This window comes from Lemur catta, chromosome 1, assembly GCF_020740605.2.
Source record: "Lemur catta isolate mLemCat1 chromosome 1, mLemCat1.pri, whole genome shotgun sequence".
Classification (NCBI taxonomy): Eukaryota; Metazoa; Chordata; class Mammalia; order Primates; family Lemuridae; genus Lemur; species Lemur catta.
The window spans coordinates 197,578,701-197,598,478 of NC_059128.1; the positions used below are offsets into that span (position 1 = coordinate 197,578,701).

Sequence of the window (19,778 nt, forward strand, 5' to 3'; positions counted from 1 at the left end):
AAGAACAGACTGAAATGTTAGTGAATGTGTTCTGGAAAACTTTTGGCTTAACAATAAATCCAAGAGAGAGAAGGCAAGGAATTTGCTGTTTTGCACCCCCTTTCAGGAAATTCTCACCAAGGTTTTAGCTTGATTCAAATGGTGCCTTCTCATATGTGCAAACACATCTCTGTGCAGCCACAGGAATCCTTGTAACCCAAGAGTAGAATGTGTAGCCCGTGTGGTTTTTCCTGTTGTAAATTCTCTCATATGGCCCATTTCTGAGGAAATTCTTTTAAGAACCTCTCTTATGGCCCAAATTTAGACCTTACCGGGTAGATATTTCTCTGGGATTCAGTGAAACTGCTGTGGGAAGTAACAGAAAAAATTCACCTCTAAAAGTGAGCTACCCCAGAGGAATAAGGTTCAGAAGTGAAATGTGATCTCGTGGAACGTAATCACCTAAGTAGCTGTGCTTCGACATTTTTTATTTTCAGAGTAGCACCCACCAATCAAGTGGCTGCATATCTCAAACAACTGCAGAATTTATAATTTCGGAGATATGGAATAGAATTTGCAATATGATCTCAGTGGCTGGGTCACTTCTCCCTGTAAAGATTTTTATCTGATTATAAGACAAACAGCCTACTTCTTCAAGGCATAGTAGCGCCGTGAAATCATGCTCCACCTTTGCCCTCTTTTCATCGTGTCAGCAGGAGCTTAGTGTCTGCTATAAGAGAAGGCATGACAAGAGAGTTAATTTCTGCCAGTGCCCTTTTGGCCTTCACTGCAGGAGATGGTGATTTAATTTTTTTCCTGGGCATTTAGGTAGAGCTTTGATGGTACTTCTTACTATATGATTGGGTCTGCATGACTGCTTTATGGTGAATCTGAAATCTTTGGGGAAATGGTCTCAGGGTCTCTGACTTTTGCTGGAGCCTAAAATTATAGTTTGGAAACTGTGAGAACATTGGGGAATAAAAAGAAGCATAAGTCTTCTCCATGAATTTTGTTTGGGTGAGATTTCAAGACAAAATGTTGCTTGCTGAGGAAGTGCCAGTGCCCACCTGCCCACCCTGACCCGGGGGAGCAGCGCTCAGCCCGACATGCTGAGAACAGAGCTTTGCCCTCGTGTCGCAGGGGGTTGAAATGCCGCCCTGTGCCCACACCACATGCCCCTCCCCTGCTTTGGCACATCTCCCGGAGGAGCTGCAGCCTCAGTGGGGTCCAAAAAGTTTGCTCCTTGCTTCTTGGGGTCTCAGCAAGTAGCAAAAAGATTCAACCAGCAAAGCAAAGGCCTAGGAAACATTTGCTACCATCAGCTCTGATGGTTGCGCCTAAGATGGAACTTTGTGTAGCCTCTTGTTTAGTTTTTAAATAAGAGGACCAGTTAGGGACCCAGGTCAAGCCTTTCTACGGAACTATCCTGAAGAGCAAAAGTAGTAAATGACAGGCTATGACTGGGGATTGACTTTGGGAAAGGCTGGAGTTGTGAAATGAGAGCCAGAAAGGTTTTCACCTTCCAGCCCACAGGTTAACTTACTGAAAATCAGGCATCACCATTTCTACCTCTCGTGTGTTCACTCCTACTCTGGAGAGTAATCTAACTCATCGTTTGCGATCAGGGCCTCGGAGTTCTGTTTGTGTTTGCTTTTGCTCTTCGCTTTGCTACTTGTCCGGCTGTTTGCCTTCGCATCTGACATCTGCTGGTAAGAGAAGCCTTTGTCTTCGGCCGGCCCGCCCCAGTTCTCCTGGCTCTCGCCCTCTGTGGCGTAGGAGAAACCCTCCTCCACCGAGAAGGGGTCATCCACGTCGTAGCGCTGGTACGTGCTTTGGTGCAGGGCCTCTTCTCGGGCACTGATCTCCAGGGTGCTGTTCCAGATGCCGTACCCAAAATAAATGAGCATACCTGCAGGAGGGGAAGGGCACAGGTGAATAAGCAGTTGCTTTGGGAATCCGTGGGACTGGCAGGGAGATCACCCTCAATGGCGAAATCAGAGCTGGAGGAGATGTGTTTTCTTTTATCTAAATGGTGTCTTTTCAAAACGCTGAATTAGATGCCATGTAAAAATCGGGAGATCTTACATTAGGCAACCCATATTTACAGCTTTTCCCAAAAAGTCGAAAGGTCTGACAACACTGCATCCACATTCCTCGTGGAAATTTTTGGCTGGAGGTGAGAACTAGCTGCCTCCTTAGACAGGATACGGGCTCTCTAGGTCACCTCAGCCCCAACCTCCCATGGTGATACCCGGCTCACTGCACTCATAAAGCTGCCAGCCAGGAATTCGCATTTTCTACCCTGGGTTAAATATTTATGGATCCGCAACAGTATATTCCCAACCTTCTCATAACATTTTATTATCCCCTACTTATACTGAGGGACTCCATCTCGTTTCACCACATAGCAACATGCATGTATTATCCTCTGATTTATTTCACCATTTTTCATTCACCAAAGGAATATCACTGCCACTCTAAGCTGCCTGCTTCCCTCTGTGGGCTCTCAGTGGCTAGTGCACGCCACTGTTATGGCCCTTAGAACATCTGTTGTGTGGTTATCTGCACAGGGTGGTACTATGTTACAGTCTCTGCAGAAAACTGGCGCTTAATGTTTATTGAATGAATGAGCGAGCACTCTTGATGAGCATGATATGTCCAGTGCAACCTCTTCGTGTCGATGTCATTCCAACCAAAGGAAAGAAACTTGCCTCTCTAGTTAATATGTAGCATTAATATGGGATAATGCTTCATTTTTATGATTTTTTTTGGAATACTATATAAAAATAATTTGAGAGCCCCTATTTTTTAATCTTGAAAAGCCCATGAAGTTTCAGGGCCCGGAGAGCTGAGAACCACAGCCTTGGAGGCCATAAGGCATAAGAAGTAAGAGTGTGGGCTTTGGGTTCAAATCCTGCCGTCATCATTCTTAGCTGTGCAACACTGGTCCTGTTACCTGAGACTCTCTGTGCCTCATGTTCTCGTCTGTAAAACCATGAGATTATAGCAACTCTATAAAATGGGATTGCTTGAGGATGAAATGAGATAAGCAGTGGTTCTCAACCCTGGTTGCACTTGAGAGCTACTGGGGGAGTTTTTGAACCACTCTGATACTCAAGCCCCATCCCTGAAGATCCTGATTTAATTGGTCTACAGTGTGACCCAAGCATAGGTATGTTTTTAAAGCTCCCCAGGTGATTCCAGTGGTCACGGAACTCCTGAGATAAGGAACTGTGCCTGATGCACCTGATACAACTCTGCCACCTACTCAGGCCATGCCACGGCCTGGCCACTGGGGTCCCCTCAGCTACTCAACCTCCTTCCTGGCCCCAACGCCCTCTTCTGAGTGACACTGGCCACTTTGACTTTGCTAACCCTGTGGACGTCTGGTGGGCTGTTTGCTTAGAACCACAAATCAAGCCTGCTTTGCTGCTCTGGTGCTTGAGAAATCTTGCTCCCTTTTGAATTTGAAGTGTGTCTTTTCAAGCTCGGATTTCTCCCTCCTGGTCTCAAATGACATTCCCCGCAACCCCCTAGTGAAATCAGGTTTCCAGGAGCCAAAGTAAGCAGAGATTTATAGTCCTAATTGATAATAAATCCTGGAGTTAATTATTTGCAGATGTAGCTATTACTTCTCAAATAGTGGCTTCATCTTTTTGAGCATGAGTATTTACTCTTTTTCGTCTGGGGGTGGGGGTGGCCATGGGGAATAGTTATTATCCTTGTGCAGAACCAGGCATCACATTAAGGCCTCTTCTAAGAATGCCAGAATGCTGGGTCCGGGAGTGTGCCTCTGTTTGAAGCATGTTTGAGATTTGAGAATGAATTTCAGGTGACCAAGCAGGGCCAGCAGGCACACACCTTGTTTGCACAGCTTGGCTTTTTTGATATCTTTTCTCTTAGACATCTAGGCAGGTGCCAAATCTCATCTCTTACTCCTGCTTGGTATCTTTTATGCCAGTTCTTTCCTTTCTGATCTCCTTCTCTGACCCTATTTATAGGTGAGTTATTTCTCTACTGAACCTAATACCGTTTTTTCTATTCCCCCATCCCTGACTTCTCTCCTCTGCTACTGCACAGGTCATCTCTCGATCACTGGTTTGACATCGATTCCAACAGACTTTTCCCTGCCCCCACTAAAAACCTTGGTATGATTGCTCATAGAATCATAACTATTTAGAGCTGGAAAAGATGCTACAGATCATTTATGCATTCTAATACCTTCATTTTATAGAAGTAGAAACAGGCTGGGAAAGACTAAGTGACTTGCCCGAGTCTGAGAGGGGCAGAACCAGCCTTTTATATGAAGAAAGAAAAGTCTCTTGCATAGCCAGTCCTTCATCTTCTCTCCCCTCGGCTGGCTCATAGACTGTGCTTACTGCAGTAAATATTCAGCAAGAGGTTAGGTCTACATTTGTCTTTGGGAGTGGCCAGAGCTGGAAGGAACGTGTGTGTGTGCATGTGTGTGTATGTGCACACATTGACTATGGTTACTTTGGGAAAGCGACCCATGGAAACCTGCCACATAAATATTTGTGGGTCTTTTAATGTTTGCTCTGAGCCCCCTACAGTTTCAAAGGTGTGTCACTCTGTCTTCAAAAATACATTTCGAATTCGAGTGCCCTGCATTGAGAAGCTGTGTGCAGGCAGCCTGGCAGGGCCAGCAGTTGCTCGGGGAAGGGCATTCTCCTAGGTCTTGGCGTTCTGTCTGCCTACTTCAGGAAAAGTGGTGTGAGGCCGAGAAGGATTGGAGAAAAGGAAAAGTGGAGGGGGACAAAGAAACAGAGAGGCACAAATGAAGGGAGGGAGGGAGAGAGAAAAAGAGAGAGAGAGAGAAATTTCTACCATCTGTCACACATAAACAAGGGCTTTGTGTCAGGCAAGTAAACAGAGCTGCTCAGCGCCTCCTGTGTGGGAACAGGGGATTTTGTTTCTGCTCCTTTTTCCAGTTGGCTTAGACAACTAAGCATGAGGTAGTTTCTGAAAACTCTCTAGGGTTTCTGGGAATTCTGAATCATCTAAACTAAACTTCACACAACACCTCTGTGTGCTGAGGTCCAATATTAATGCATCGTTTATGTTGCACCTTTCTCCCAAAGAGCTCCAAATGCTATACAAATGGTGTCTTGCTTAGAATCCTTTAAACCTATTTGGGGAAGGAGTGTGTGTGTGTGTGTGTGTGTGTGTGTGTGTATGATTATGTACATTTCATAGACAGAAAACTGAAGCATGGAAAAAATAAGGGGTTGACCACAGCACCATGGTGAGCGGTTGGACGGTGAATCCTCCAGGGCTTTCCATGCCCTAATGCAGGGTGCTTCAATCTCTCTTATTTCTCCCACCTACCAGGGGTGGAAAACAATTTTGCTTCAATTTTTATTCTGAAGAATTGTACACATATACAGAAAGGGGATCGAACAGTATAACGAATCCCATGGACTCATCACTGGCTCCCCCCACACCCTCAAGCCTGATACCTTCTTTCTAGGAATCCTTCTATCATAGGTCTCATGTGTGAATATTTCACTATGTATCTCTAAAATAGACTCCTTTAAAAAACATAAGTATTAGCCCATCTAAAAATTAATAATTTCTTAATGTCTGATATCCAGTGGTATTAAAATTTCTCTGAATTGTTACACATATGGGGAAAACTCTTCACCTTATGAGGCTACACACTTATTTCAATGATGCCATTGTTGCTTGAAATAGTTTTGGGGCACTCTTATTTAAGATTGTCACTGGGACTGGAATCATATTCTTTTATAAACACTTATAGATGTCCAAATTTTATGTTTTGAGGGTGGATTTTATTTTGGAATAAGCTAGAAGTCACTTGGAACCAAGCCACAAGAATAAGATGGCTAATTAATAATATTATTTATTCCATTTGTATGTTTAATTCTGCTGTTTTTTAAAAACAGATGACTTACATCCATTGCTTTGGAGTTACACATCTTATATCTGTAATAAATTAAAGGCAGTTGTGATATTAAAAATCAGAAAGGAGTCAGCTTTTATGCTGTAGCAGGGTCCTGAACGCTCCCCTACTGGGCTGCAGTTATTTTTTTAGTTGATGGGTCATGGTGGGGGGTGCCTGGTGTGGCCAGGACAGTGACTAGTTAGCAGTAAACACAGAAGTGTATCAATATTTTAACAACAGACATGGTTGGACCGGGGCACTCAGGCTCAATGCCAGCCCTGGTCAAAGGTGAGTCCTGTGAAAGTCTGTTTGCAGTTAAGGGAAATATTCAAAGGGAGGCTTTGGCATCTTTTCCATAGAGTAGTTCCCTGGTGGAAAATGTTCCTATGGGCGGTTCAGGCTAGACAAGATGAAAAATCATGTCTTTAACAATTGAATGGGCTTCCTTTATGCAATAAAACACTTTGTGATCATAGAGCCCTTTACTAAAAAAAAAAAAGCAATTTCTCTTCCATCATCCCGGAGTAGTTAAGAACTGTACAATAAATCCGTAACTGAAATAGCACTAGAACACATCCCTGGACTCCAAGCTGAGGGCCGTTCCCATCCCACCCGGGTGCCTCCAGGGAAGGTTTAGGCACGTCCAGCACGCCTTCAGATGCTGGGGCCCCGCAGTGTCAGTTGATGAAGCACCTACTCATCTAATTGTGTTGATCCATCCAGCACAAATTAAGCAAAGGACCCCAAGCCTACAAGCGAGAGGGGTGCAGGAGATGGGTCCCAATCATACGGGAGAAAACCTAGAACAAAAACTCAACTCTAAAAAGAGACTGGGTGACCTAAACAATAACAGCAGATTTCCGACTCTGAGGGCACAAACTCCAGTTGAAGAGCAGCTCCCTGCTGTCCGGGGTCCCCAGGAGCTCCCTGGCCTCTGCACACGGCTCCACACCCAGAGCCGAGGGGACGTGGGCCACCTGACCTCGGGCTGGGTGGAGTAGCCTCCTCCTGGGGTGCCTTTCCAGCAGGAAGCCCTGCCTACTGCAGATAGCCGAGGCACTTTGTTATGCCCAGAGGGTTTTTTATTTTGACTACTCTGGGATCAACTTTCCAAAACAGACACTTGCCAATGCAGAAACGGAGACTGGATGGTAATGAGAGTGTCCTCCCCACCCACAGCAGTACCCACCAACTCCCACTGTTGCTGATTATTTTTATAAATACCACCAAGAGCCCTGTTGATTCTAACAACAGCAGTGTTTGTTTAACATGGTGTGGCCAGGAAGAGCAGGCGTAGCATGGAGTTGTGGGGAGATTCTCTCCCTGGCCCTGCAACTGATCTAGTAGGAAGTCATGTTACCTTATGTCTCACCAGTTTCCTATCTGCAAAGTGAAATTGGGGACCTTTATTCTATTTGAGATGTATAAGGGGCATGAGAGGCAGTGCAATCTTGTTAAAAAATGTGAAACAAATCTAGTGATCTGGGCCAGCAATTCCACTTCTAACTCAACAGAAACCCAAGAGAAATGTGTCCACCAAAAACATGTACAGTAATGTTCATAGTAGCTCTGTTCGTAACAGCCCCAACAACCTAAATGTCCATGGACTGGAGAGTGAATAAATACATTGTGGTATATGGACATGGTGGAAGGCTAGACAGCAATGAGAATGAACAAACTGAAACTACAAGCAACAACTTGCCTGAATTTCATGAACATAGTGTGTAGGGAAAGAAGGCAGATGCCCCCTCTGTTGTGGCTCAAAGTCTATCCCAGGTGCCCTCCACACACCAGCTCCAGCGCCTTCCACCTCTGCGACCGCCCTGCCTCCCTTCATCCTGGCTCACGGGAGAGCCGACTTTCAGCTGCCACTGGCTGCAGAACCCTGGGAGCCGCTGCCCCCTCTGCCGCTGCGTCTGTGTCCAGCTCGGCACCCTCTGCCAGCAGGCAGGCTCGCCGGATGCAGGATCCACTTCCACGCTCCCTCCTTGGAATCCCACTAGCCCTCCTGCCATCCTCATCCCGGCCTTCGGGATTTTTCCTGCTCTTCTAAGCATGATTTTGACGGTGAAAGTGCCAATTGTTTTCTCCTCTGCCTCCAAGGAGAATTTCCCACTTACTGATGGGACACATCAAGAATTTAGTTACCAGGTCCCAAATCACGACCCCTTTCTCTCCTCCTCTTCCCTTTCTCACAATGGCTGCATTGGGTCAATTTTCAACAGGATTTCAGATGGTGGCTCAGGTAAAGACCATATGGGGTGCCTTCACTGGAGAATATTTATATTTTGGGATAGGATTCATGAGGTCCATTGCCCATATCACAAGTTCTGTCTCGTCTCTAAACCTATAGACAAGAATTCATTTTCCTCAGAGGGACTGAAAAAATTCCAGATGACAACTTGGCAGCTCCCAGGGTAAGGGTGCCATGAGCTATTGTAACAGATGATTAATTTATAATAAAGGCCCACTGGGAGCAGTAGACCTGAAAGATGCCCTGGTGTTCTCACTGAGCCCCGCTAGTCTCATATTCCCTGAGGCTCTGCCCCACCCCTCCAGATGTTCTTTCACAAAACTGCGTCAGCTGGGAGAAAAGGAAAAAAAGAGTACTGCTTTATGCTTACTTTGTTGGGATTAATAAACATTTGCTATTTGAACTATTCCTCTTGTCTGAAGGAAAAGAAATGTGATGGAAAATCTTGTTGGGGCTTGTGCCTCCTCGTACTCTCCAAGTTTGCTCTTCTGAAGGTCAAAAGCTTAGCAAAACTTTGTTACAAAAATGCTGTAATTAAGATTCATTTAGAAAAGGTTGGATAAAAAAATGTGTCTAAGAAGATTATCAAGTTATGACTCAGCCTAACTATGTAAATCTTTTTAAAAAGTAGCTGATGTTTCATAAGAAGCTCCATTTAAAAATATCTCTAATGTTCTCCCCAGGAAAGTTATACTATGTATAAATCGATCTCAGATACAGAGAAAAATCTGATATTTTGGAAGCTCAGAAGTTTAGAGGTGGGATCTTTATTTTATAAGATCGTTAAAGATTTTATAAGCCAATTTGGGGTTGTGGGATGGATATATTTTATATATGCAAAAATTTGTTTTTGAAAACCAGGAAGTTTTTGTAATTAGATTATCTGCCCTGCTTGATAATCTAGTCTTCTCTTTAGAGCAGTGGCTCTTAAATTTGAGCATGCATTAGAATCATCTGCAGGTGATTGAGCCCTAAATTGCCTTTGGAGCAAATTGCCCTTGGAGATTCTGATTTGGTACATCTGGGATGGAGTTCAAAAAAAAAAAAAAAAAAAATCACACTTCTAGCTAGTTTCCAGGTGATATTTATGCTGCTAATCTGGGACCACATTTTGAGAACCACTGATCTAGATTATTGTAAACCTGGTTGCACATTAAAATTACCTGGGGAAGCTTTAAAAATTACCCAGCACTTGGCCACACCAGACCAGTTGAATCAGAAAATCTCTGTAGGGGGAGTCTGGGCTTAGAATTTTTCAGAAGCAACCCAGGGTGATACTAATTTGTAGCCAGGGTTGAGAATATTTGTTCTGGGTAAAACTTTGTCATATGGCAGCCTTCAAAAATTATGATACTAGAGCAGTTAGCAGCAGGTGCCCAGAAATACTAGCAATCCTTCCCAAATGTGGTTTGTGGGCTGCTTATCGGAATTACCTGTTGCCTGTTGAATTATAGACACCTGTGCCCTCTGCCCGGCCAGCCCCAGGCTGCAGGGTAGCATACCTCTGAGTTAGTGAGTAGCAGTTTCTGGAGGGAGTTTGGAGTTTGTGCTCTCAGCGAAATTACAAAAGGCGCTCGGGGAGTTTCCCTCTGCCTGATAACTAGAAGGGCAGCCTGAGTCAGCAGAGGTTCACATCGTGCTTTAGCATATGACAGCTAGTAAGTCCATACGGGTGGACAATGAATCACTTCACATTTTTAAAAGAAAGCCAGGAAACAAATGTTTCTTATTGCTTTCTCCAACATTTTTCTCATTTAAGCCCCAAACAGCAACCAGTTCAAGGCTGATAGAATTATCTGCTTTTTTACAGATGAGTCAACTGAGGTCCAAATAAGTGAATTTCCCAAAGTCACAAGACAAAGGAGATGGTGGAGCTGTGATTTGAACTTGGCACTGTTTGACTCCACAGTCAAGGGCCTCTTACCAGTTTTGCAAAATGCCTCTGGCGCTTCAGAGACCATAGATATTATGCAGAACTGGCTGTAGAATTTTTGGTGCAAAATGAAAACTTCGGGACTTTTGTTCAAAAATTATTAAGAATTCAAGATAGCAGTAGCAGAGTATTAAACCAAGCATGGGACCCTTTGCACAGGTTGTAGGCCCATGAAGCCAGTCCTGATATTATCTGTTAATCCCCATCAAATGTTCTGATCAATGAAGTCTGCTCAGAAATACCCTGGTGGGGTGGTAGGAGCCCAGATCTGAGCGTGGGTATACTGAATTCTAGTAATATAGCTCTTTGAATAACTTCCCATTGACCTTGAGCATGTTATTTAACTTCTTGGAGGTTTACTTTACTCGTCTGTAAAATGGAGAGAAAGAGGAGTGGGAAGGTGGTGGACACATGAGTGTTTTGCAACTCTAGTTCTTTTTAGTATGGTGGCTATAACCATGGACTCTGGCCCTATACTCCCTGAGCTCCAATCTTGGCTCTGTTATATTCTAACTAGGTGGCCTCAGGTAAGTGCCTCAGTTTCCTCATCTGTAAAATGGAGACTGTGGTGCGGATTAAATAAGTAAATTAAATAAATAAGTAAAGCCCTCAGAATAATGGCTGATATGTGATAAATGCTATATAAGTATTAATTATTACTGTGAATCATATGGCACCTGTACTACTACTAATGGTTTTCTTTAATATGACTCACTTTTTAAATTTAAAAAATCATCTATATAGTCTCTTCCTACACAATTGTATTTGTGAAATGACCAGATTCACAGGTGAGTGTGTGATTTTTCTAATACAATGTGAAAATGTACAATAACTGTACAATATTTTAAAAGTTCATTCATACACTTTCTAAAATTAGCTGAAGTATTACCAATGTAATGGGTACCACACTGTGGGCAACTGTGTACTAGATGTTGGAGCTCCTTTCAGCTTTAATAGTCTGTGACTGAATGAATAAGCCTGTGTGTATTTGTGTCTGCGCCTTCATTCATTTGTAAAATACATGACTAAAATATTTCTGCCCACTTCAGTCACTTCTGTCCAGAGTAGAATCTTTCCATTGGAGCTACATGTTCCAGTGGAAAAATGTTTGGAGATAAGAGAATGTAAATAAATCATATAAATGGTTAAAATTTTGATGAGTCAGTGGGGTCCTCTCAAGAAATCTTCCTAAAATTCAACAGGGGGATTTAGAAAAGTGTAAACTTGGGACAAAATGCTTACAGGAAGGCATAGAATGGCCTTCAGTGGCCAGAAATCTGCTGGAGGACATATATCCTCTCCTTTGATCACTCTGGTTTTTCCTCTATCTAAATCTTACCTTTCAGGCCCAGTTCAAATTCTACCTCCTCAAAGTCCTTTCTGGCTATTCTGACTGGAAGTTTTTTTTTTTTTTTCTCCTTGAAGAGTGCTTTAGAATGTTTAAGAAGTATTCATTGAGCACACAGCACAGGCACTCTGTTCCAGGCACAGAGGACACACGGTGAACACCCATGTCCGTGATCCCAAGGAGCCAACAGGCTCCTGACCAGTAAGTCTCTGTGGCCTTGCCCAGGCTAGGTGATTCATATGCATCTGTCTCACCTCTCCTTTAGGCAGGGGTTACCTATTCTGTTACTCTTCTATTCCGCCAAGCTCCTAAGGATCCTCCTCAGCTAAGTGTTTGTTACCAGAGACCCCAGGGTTACCACATTAAAACAGTGGCTGGGAACTTTGAAATTAGTCTTCACCGAAACATCCCTCTCAAGTTATCACTAGCATCAGTCCCCAGCACCTCGTAAATAGCAGTGACTGTCAGGGATGATAAACATGTAAGGAAAATACAATATAAATTGATCCCAAAGTAAAATTAGAAATCTCAGAAAAGGTATAGGACTTCTTGAAGTCCGTGAAAGTGGGTTTAGAGAACAGTTTGAATTCATACCCAAAGTGGTGGACAATTGAGGACCTAACAGAGTCATATCAGTTATTAACAGCGGAAGACAGAAAGTCAACAAGAACGATGGTAGGATGGGTACTTCCCAAGTGAATGATTGGAATGTCAAAGGATGAGAAAAGTACCTTGGGAAAAAAATGAAAAACCTTTGAATATTTTACAAAAGTCAGTATGAAGTGAGAGATGTTAAATGGTGCAAATCTGTCAGAAAAATAATGCCAAAGTCCACACTTAATTCATAATTTGTTCATTTTAAAAACTAGAGCATGATTGCTAATTTAATGTAATTTGTCAAATGTAAGATAAATAAATTTTTTCATAATTTTTTGTTTCACAATTTTTAGTTTCTAAGATAGAATTCCAATCAATCAACCTTTCCCTGCCTCACTTTTATTATAATATCTTTGTCCATTTTAAAAAAGTGTAGGTTCACTTTATGTGGACTTTTTCTGGTACTAATGATTCTAACATAGAAAGAACTTTCAACAGTTCCGTATTCAGTGAAGTGATGGATTAATCAGCATCATTCTTCCAGAGCCAGTGACCGAGACCATGACAGGCAGAGAAGGAACAACTGGCTTTACTGGCTCTAATGCAGAATGCAAGCTGGAATTCTCTAGGAATGGAGTTGCCTAGTCCAGTTAGGAGGTAATTTTGGGATAAGCATGCTTAAGCTGCTAAAAGGGAACTTGCAAGGCTCCAGAGGAAGTTGCTTACCCACAAAGCACCAGACCGCAAACCGGATCCATGTGATGGTGGAGAGCTTTAGCATGAGATAGATGTTCACCAGCATGGCAAAGGCAGGCACAAAGGGGAGGCAAGGGGCCATGTAGGGCAGCTTCTTGGGGTTCTCTGGCTGCTGCAGGATCACGAACACCAGGGCGCCGATCAGCAGCACCATCAGAACAACCAGAAGTATGGCCCACCAGCTCTGCCCTGAGATGTAGTCGGAACCAAAGATGATGAAGGAGCAGAAGATGAACATGAGGATGAAGAGCAGGAGCACACAGATGGTCACCGTGTGCCCCGTGGCTGCTGTGGGCCGGTCCATTTTGCCTGGAAGGCCCAGCTGGATCCTCATGGTGTAGTAACGGGGCCCGATCAGCTTCTTCAACTTGATGAGATAAATGTTTTCAGACTCCTCGGCTTCTATGCCTGTGGTCATGTCCACGGTGCCATAGTTGGGGTGGTTGACGTTATAGGTTGACTTGTCTGATTTTCCGATGAGCATCTCGTTGTCTCCCAAGGATGGTAGGTTCTTGGCCCCACATGTGTTGGTGGCTGGGCCAGAAAACTCGTCCCCTTCACTCACTGGAGAACAGGCTTCCTTCTCACAGTCAGCCAGAATGCCCTCCTTCTTCTTGGTGTGCTCCTCAGACAAGAACTTGACAAAACCGTCGATGTCACTCTCGGGTTGGTATCGAAGGAGCAAGACGCACACGGAGACCAAGGTGTAGGCGAGGAGTGTGCCGATGGACATCATCTCAATCAAGTCTCTCAGGCTGACCAGCAGCGAGAGGAGGGCTGCCAGGAACCCCGACACGATGCAGGCCACCACTGGCGTCTCTGTGTAGGAGCTTACATGGGCCAGGAACCTGGAGGGGAGGTGCAAGCAGAGGGTTAATGGTGGGCTACAGACGGTGACCGATTCTAACATGGCCAACAGAAGGGGCTGGAACTGTCCACAGGCTGGTGTGGTTAACTCCTCCTGGTCCCGCTCCTCCAATTCATTCTGCATTCACTACTTCAAATCCAGCTGCTATTTCCACCCAGAATTTGGTCCCTGGAATATAATTTAAAGGGAATTCACTTTAATTCTTTGGTTTTAAGGCAAAATTCTTATATTAAAGTGCCCACTTCATTTGTAAGGGGAAAGGTTGATTCAATCTAGGAGGCCTATCAGAGCTCTGTGTTGAAGTCCAGGCTTTGTGGGAAAAAGTGATGGTTGGAGGGAGTCATGCACCTGTTTGGGGGTCCGCTAGACCTGTGGCTTAGCAGCAGCAGTGTCGCCTTGGAGCTTGTTAGAAATGTAGATTCTCAGGTTTCATCCAGGATCTACTATTAATACATCAGAATCTTTGGGGGTGGGTCCTAGCAAACTATGCTTTAAAAGATCCTCAGAGGATTCTGATTTATGCCAAAGAAACATTGCTCTATAACAAATGTACAGAGATTTAGTTGGCAAAATAGCACAACGATTAAGAATCTGTGCTCATAGATACAGGCTCAAGTCCAGCTAGTTACCAACTGAAGAAGAGAAGACCAACAAGGCCGATGAAATGGCGGGCGCTTCATTAGCAGTTCCTATAGGCTCCCTCTCCCCTCCTCTCTCTTCCCCTGGTCTGTCCTCCTTTCTCTCCTCCATTCCTCCTTTATTTTCACGTTTCACACAGACTGTAAATGTTCTTGAAGCCCCAGCATCTTTCCTCTTAATTTTCTTTGATAGCAGAAAAACCCTTTGGATGTGTGGAGTTATCACATCTCCATCACCATAGACCCTTCTTGATCTGTCCAGCAACCCAAATGCAGCAGCTCTGGCCTGGTGATGGCTTCAGAAGGTGCCCGAGGAAATGGAGCAGAAGATGACAGCCACAGAGATAAAGTCCCTGAGCCAAACTCCTCTGCTCCCCTGAGAGCTCCTCCGCCTCCACGGTTTACTCTTTGCTTTGTGCACTTGAAGAAGGCTTTCCCTGCAAGCCCCTCTTGCTGGAAACCAAGAGATGAGGCCACGTCCCCTTTGTACCATGGGCAGATAGGCCACTTCATGGCCAACTTGGAGGGCTACGACTGTCAACTATTGGTGTGGTTACAAGTCTGGTTTTTGGAGTTGGATAGTTCTGGGTTCAAATCCTGACCTGCCACTCAGAAGCTGGGGGCTTTGCAGCAAGTGTTTTTTTCACCTCTTTGAGTTTTAGTATAGTCACCTGCAAAATAGAATTATTGTGAGGACTAAATAGGATACGGTATTCAAAGCACCCAGGATACACAAATGTTCAATAAGTGGTGGCTATTGTTGCTGCTATTATTAGGTTCTCTTCAGAGGGTCTTATCTTCTCTTTAATTATTGATTTTTTCAACTTGAGAGGGGTTATGGAGAGAGGGGCAGGTACCAGGCATCCATGTGATGTCGCTGGCAAGGGATCTTCCTTTTGGAGGCCACCCAGTGCAGCAGTTTGGCACCTGTTGTCTTCACAAAGGAGCACACTATGTCACACAAGAGGGAGAAGGGCGGCTGGGGGAACATATCAATTTGTGCTGGGTTGAGGGACCCGGAGAATAACTGAGGGGCTGTTTCAGGGCCTGAGCTCTTTTCACTCAAACTCTTTCCCAGACATACAGCAGGTTCCGCAGTCTGTGTGAATGCCATTCACATTAAAATTACAGTCAGGCTGACAGCGGTGGACACAGTCTCTGGATAGACGTGGCAGAGCAGAATAAATTTCATGGAGCGTAGCCCTTACCTGAAAAGGAGCCCATCACCAGCCATGGCGTAAATGACCCTGGGCATTGGGAAGAGGGAGCCCAGCAAGCTGACTGTCAGTCCTGCAACTGACCCAATGGCCACTATGAATTTCGCAGCATAGAATCCATGAGCCACAAACATCTCCATGAGCGGGGATTCGGTGTCAATGGCATAGTATGGCACCATCAGAGTTAAGATCACGCTCACCTGTTAAAACAAGAGAAGGCATAGCTGGAGGTGTGGGGTTGAACAGCATGGATGGACACCCCACAGGACAAGAAAGAGCCCGGCCCATGGAGGAGGGGCTTGCACGGCAGTTTGGATCTGCCACTTGGTGGCATGTGCCTTTACTTTAGACGATTTGGCTTCTGGGCCTCAATATTTTCTCCCTACATGTGAATTTAGGGGACTAGACCAGAAAATCTCTAATATCTCTCAGCAGCCCTTTGATGTCTGAGAAGTAAGTCTGCAGGCATTTCAGCCCTATGAAAGCAGAGCTACACTGACAGTTCGATGGAGAGCAGATACTACCAGAGAAAAGAAGCTGCAGCCAGGCCCTGGCAGTGACCATGAGCATCCTGCCCACATGGACAAGACTCTCGTTTCTTTTATACTTTCAGGGTCCTATAGGGTCATATCTGCACTCCCTCTTGCTCTGAAAACCAGAGATCAAAACTCCAAAGATAAGTGCTGATGAGGTCATTAGGTAATTAACTGATGGGACCCAGATGAGGACTCATATTTCCATTTCCTCTCTCTAGCTTAATCCCAGGAACCAGGCAGGCCAACAAACAAATTGTGCTGTCAGGATGGAATCAAGTCCTACTCGAGGGCTATACAACCACCACGGATTTGCTTAACCAGGAACCACTTGGCTGGGGGCTCCTGGGACCTACCCACTTCACATGTCAAGGTCTTCCAAACATCCCTCTCTTTAGAAGTGGACAGAGGCAATGGAGCCACCAGTCATATAGCCAGATGTGAGGCTGCTCCAGCCTGCTACTAAAAAGGGAGTTCAAAGGCTAAAAGGGAGATGGTGGTCATGTGTAAATCACTTCTTTGCCTATTGCAGGAGTTAAGCTCCTCCATGGCCTGTCAGGGAGGATAGAAGGATGTACCACCACAGCCCCGCAGTTAGGCTCTTCTCGTGGTGGAGTGGCTGCCTGCTAACCAGTGCCAGACTAAACAGCTTCTGAGACATGTTTAAGACCCATGCAGTCTAAAAGAGAAGGTTTCCCAGTAACATCACCACTTGCAACATCCCTTTTGGGGGTGGGGTGGGGTGGGCTGGAGGAGAGTGGGATTGATTCTTACAGCAATGTGGGTCCAGTCTCCTGGCTACAGTAGATCAGGGCGGGTAAAACATTGGTAGATGCATAGCAGTACTTTGTAGTCTGTAAAGTGCTATTCTAAGGAAGGAACTGTAATGATAGACTTTATTGTGCTGTAAGGAGGGAAGGGGTGGGGAAGGGAGGAGAAGGGGAAATGCAGAGCAGAGGGTCTTTGCTGCTCCCCTCCCCCACCCCTACCTCAGTGCTGTCCACAGGGATGACCAGGGCATGGACAGGATGAGGCACTTGAGTGTGTATGCATGGGGTGGGGGCAATAATTGACTCATCCATGAAACGTCTGGGTGGGCAACTAACTGTTTACACACCACATTCAAGCTGCTCTGCGTTTGTGTTTGGCTTCTAGGACAATTCTGTTTTGCAGCTTGTCTTAACAATCAGTTGGTCTGGGTTCCTTAATTAGTTGCCAAGGATGTCCTTTTGGGAAGGAGAAACAGCAGGGCTGATGGGTGCACCCCCAGCTGCCTCTTTCCTAATTGTGGAGACCTGAGTGAGTGGGGCCCTGAGGCCCTGGGGGTATAACCACACGCTCATTGGCTTATCAGCTGATCTCTCCATTGGCAGGGGCTGAGGGCGATCTTGGATGTGGCTGGGCTGTTTCTGTGACAGAAAGTCAGGGATGGGAGCAGAGAGATGAAACATCAAAGTGTGAGGAGAGGCTCGACCTCTCAGGGGTGTGATCCCGCGGAGACAGGGCTGAAGGCTTCATTCTGAGGACTCCCCCAGGCAGGGAAACCCGAAGGATGAGTTTGAGCCAGTGTCCAAAGAGGGAGCAACGGCCGAAAGAAATCTCATTTTCCTCCCTAGATTTGAGGGGAAGCGAGTCTCCGGAGGACAATATAGTCTCTTTCCCGGCTCTGCAGGGAGCCTCGCCTCTTTGCTGCCGGGAAGCTCCCCGAAGACAGAAGAGCATTGAGGAATGTGCATAGAGGCCCACAATGCCTCTGCTCGCACACCCACCCGTTACTGCCAGCCTATGACCGGGGCTCCTTGGACGGCGGCCCACTCCCCGCCGCAGCCCCCGGCCGCGCGGACACTGAGAGCTTGTGCGCGGGGAGGGCAGCGGCAGGACGGAGGCCGGGACGAAGCGAGGGCCCGGGGCTCCTCCTCCTCTCCGGTTCGGAGTCCTGATTTTCCTCTTGTCGTGGGTGAGAGGTGGGGCGATAGGGGGCACACCACACAGGTGCACCAACCCCAAGAAGGCACAGGGAAAGGACTAGTTCCCGACAGAGGAGGGAACACAGGCCCAGGGCCACATCGTGGGGAGGGGCCCGTGAGCGTCTGGTACTTACAGACACGTACGCTGTCAGGCAGATGACCAGGGAGGCAGTGATGGCGTAGGGGATGGACGTGTTGGGATTCTTGGCTTCCTCTCCGGTGGTGGCGATGATGTCAAAGCCAATGAAAGCATAGAAACACGTGGCTGCTCCTTGCAACACCTGTATGGATGCATTTTTCAGACTCAGAAGGTCAGGGCAGCACCAGGGCCTTAAACATGGTACCCACAATTGCCCAATGGACCGCAGACATGAGTGGCAGAGCAGGGACATAACAGAGCTGGTGCTAAATACCCCAGGACCTCTACCTTCTAGCTGTGTGGCTGTGGTCAGTCCCTTCATGTGTAAAGTGGAGATATGAAGAATTATGCCGAAATGCAAACTGGATCATTGAACACATTCAAGTTCTTTTTGGGGATAAGTGGGAGTGTGACTAAATCAATATGTTGGCTATCTCTATGTCTTAGGGAACTGATACCTTTCTGTGATTTGTTTTCATCCACAGGTTCTCAACCACAATCATAGGCTGTGTGACCACCCCTAGAGGATGTTTGGAAATGTGGGGAGATACTTTTGACCTCACAGACATGGGGTGGACACTTCTGGAATTTAGTGTAGGGGGCTCAGATACTTTTGCATAAAGAATTATCCTGCCCAAATGACCATTAGTGCCCCTGATGGATCATCTGTATGGTAATTTCCAGATCTGAAATGATATAAGAGATTTTCAGCTCTTCAGAGCTTCTATTGTCTGGGAAGACAGGGTAAAGATAGAATTTGATTTTCTGCTCCTTTTGGGGCTTAAATGACCTACGTGGGCATAGAGCAGGAGGTCAGAGTAAAGCTGAGGAGGTGATACCCAGGAACGTCTGCTGGATGTGTGTTGCAGGGAGGTGGGGACTTTGTAAGTCAAGAAGTCAGTGAAAATGTTCCATTGAGGAGTGTGTTACTTTCTTTTAAAGAATCTATTGAAGTTTAAATGAAGTTTCCCAACCTTGGTATTCTCATTAATAGCTGAAAGTGAAAAAAGTACCTCTTTGAATGCTTAGGGATGTCCTTTTAGGGGAAGTCAAAAGTTTTTTGGACCTGTGTGTATGGGCTGAGGGAATAAAATGCAAACTCTAGCCAGGGGTCCAGGAGGTGAGACCCATTGTAGACTGGATCCGTTTTTCCCCTTTCTTCTACATTCAGTTTATAAATGATGAAATTCAAAATATATGCCAAGTAGATACTTGTCCAGAATTTTCACTCTTACTTTCCCCAGTGATTTCTCAATAAGGAACAGACAAAATACTAAATACTAGAACCTGTAAGGTACATCACACATTCAAAGATCGCAAACCTTCAAAAGCAACCTTTGCTGGTCTGTAAAGTGAGCGAGTGTGTTTTACAGTCTGTCCCAATTAGGATTCTAATGTTTCCATCCCCTAATCTGGGGGTTCTAATCCTGGAATCCACGGAATTCAGGAGGGTCTGAGAATTTTGCTGGGAAATAATTATATTGTATTTTTTTTTTTTTTACCAACCTCTAATTTAATGTTAGCATTTCTTTTAATTATGCATGTAGGTGACAAACCAATAGTACCCGTGCCTTTGTCACCAATAGCAATCAGATATTTTCATATCATATAAGAGTTGTTGCTGAG

At 45.4% G+C, this 19,778-nt stretch overlaps 1 protein-coding gene across 1 annotated transcript in view; it reads right to left on the reverse strand.

Moving 5' to 3' along the window:
* Positions 1-1,293: 1,293 nt before the first annotated feature.
* The window catches only part of SLC7A14 (solute carrier family 7 member 14), a 105,462-nt gene continuing 86,977 nt past the window's right edge, over positions 1,294-19,778 (reverse strand). Inside the window, exons 6-9 of the mRNA XM_045539651.1 lie at positions 18,148-18,294; positions 15,505-15,713; positions 12,761-13,638; positions 1,294-1,888 (exon numbers count right to left, since the gene is read on the reverse strand). Coding sequence (XP_045395607.1) covers positions 1,566-1,888; positions 12,761-13,638; positions 15,505-15,713; positions 18,148-18,294 — 1,557 coding nt within the window. The 3' untranslated portion in view covers positions 1,294-1,565. The remainder of the gene's footprint in view (positions 1,889-12,760; positions 13,639-15,504; positions 15,714-18,147; positions 18,295-19,778) is intronic.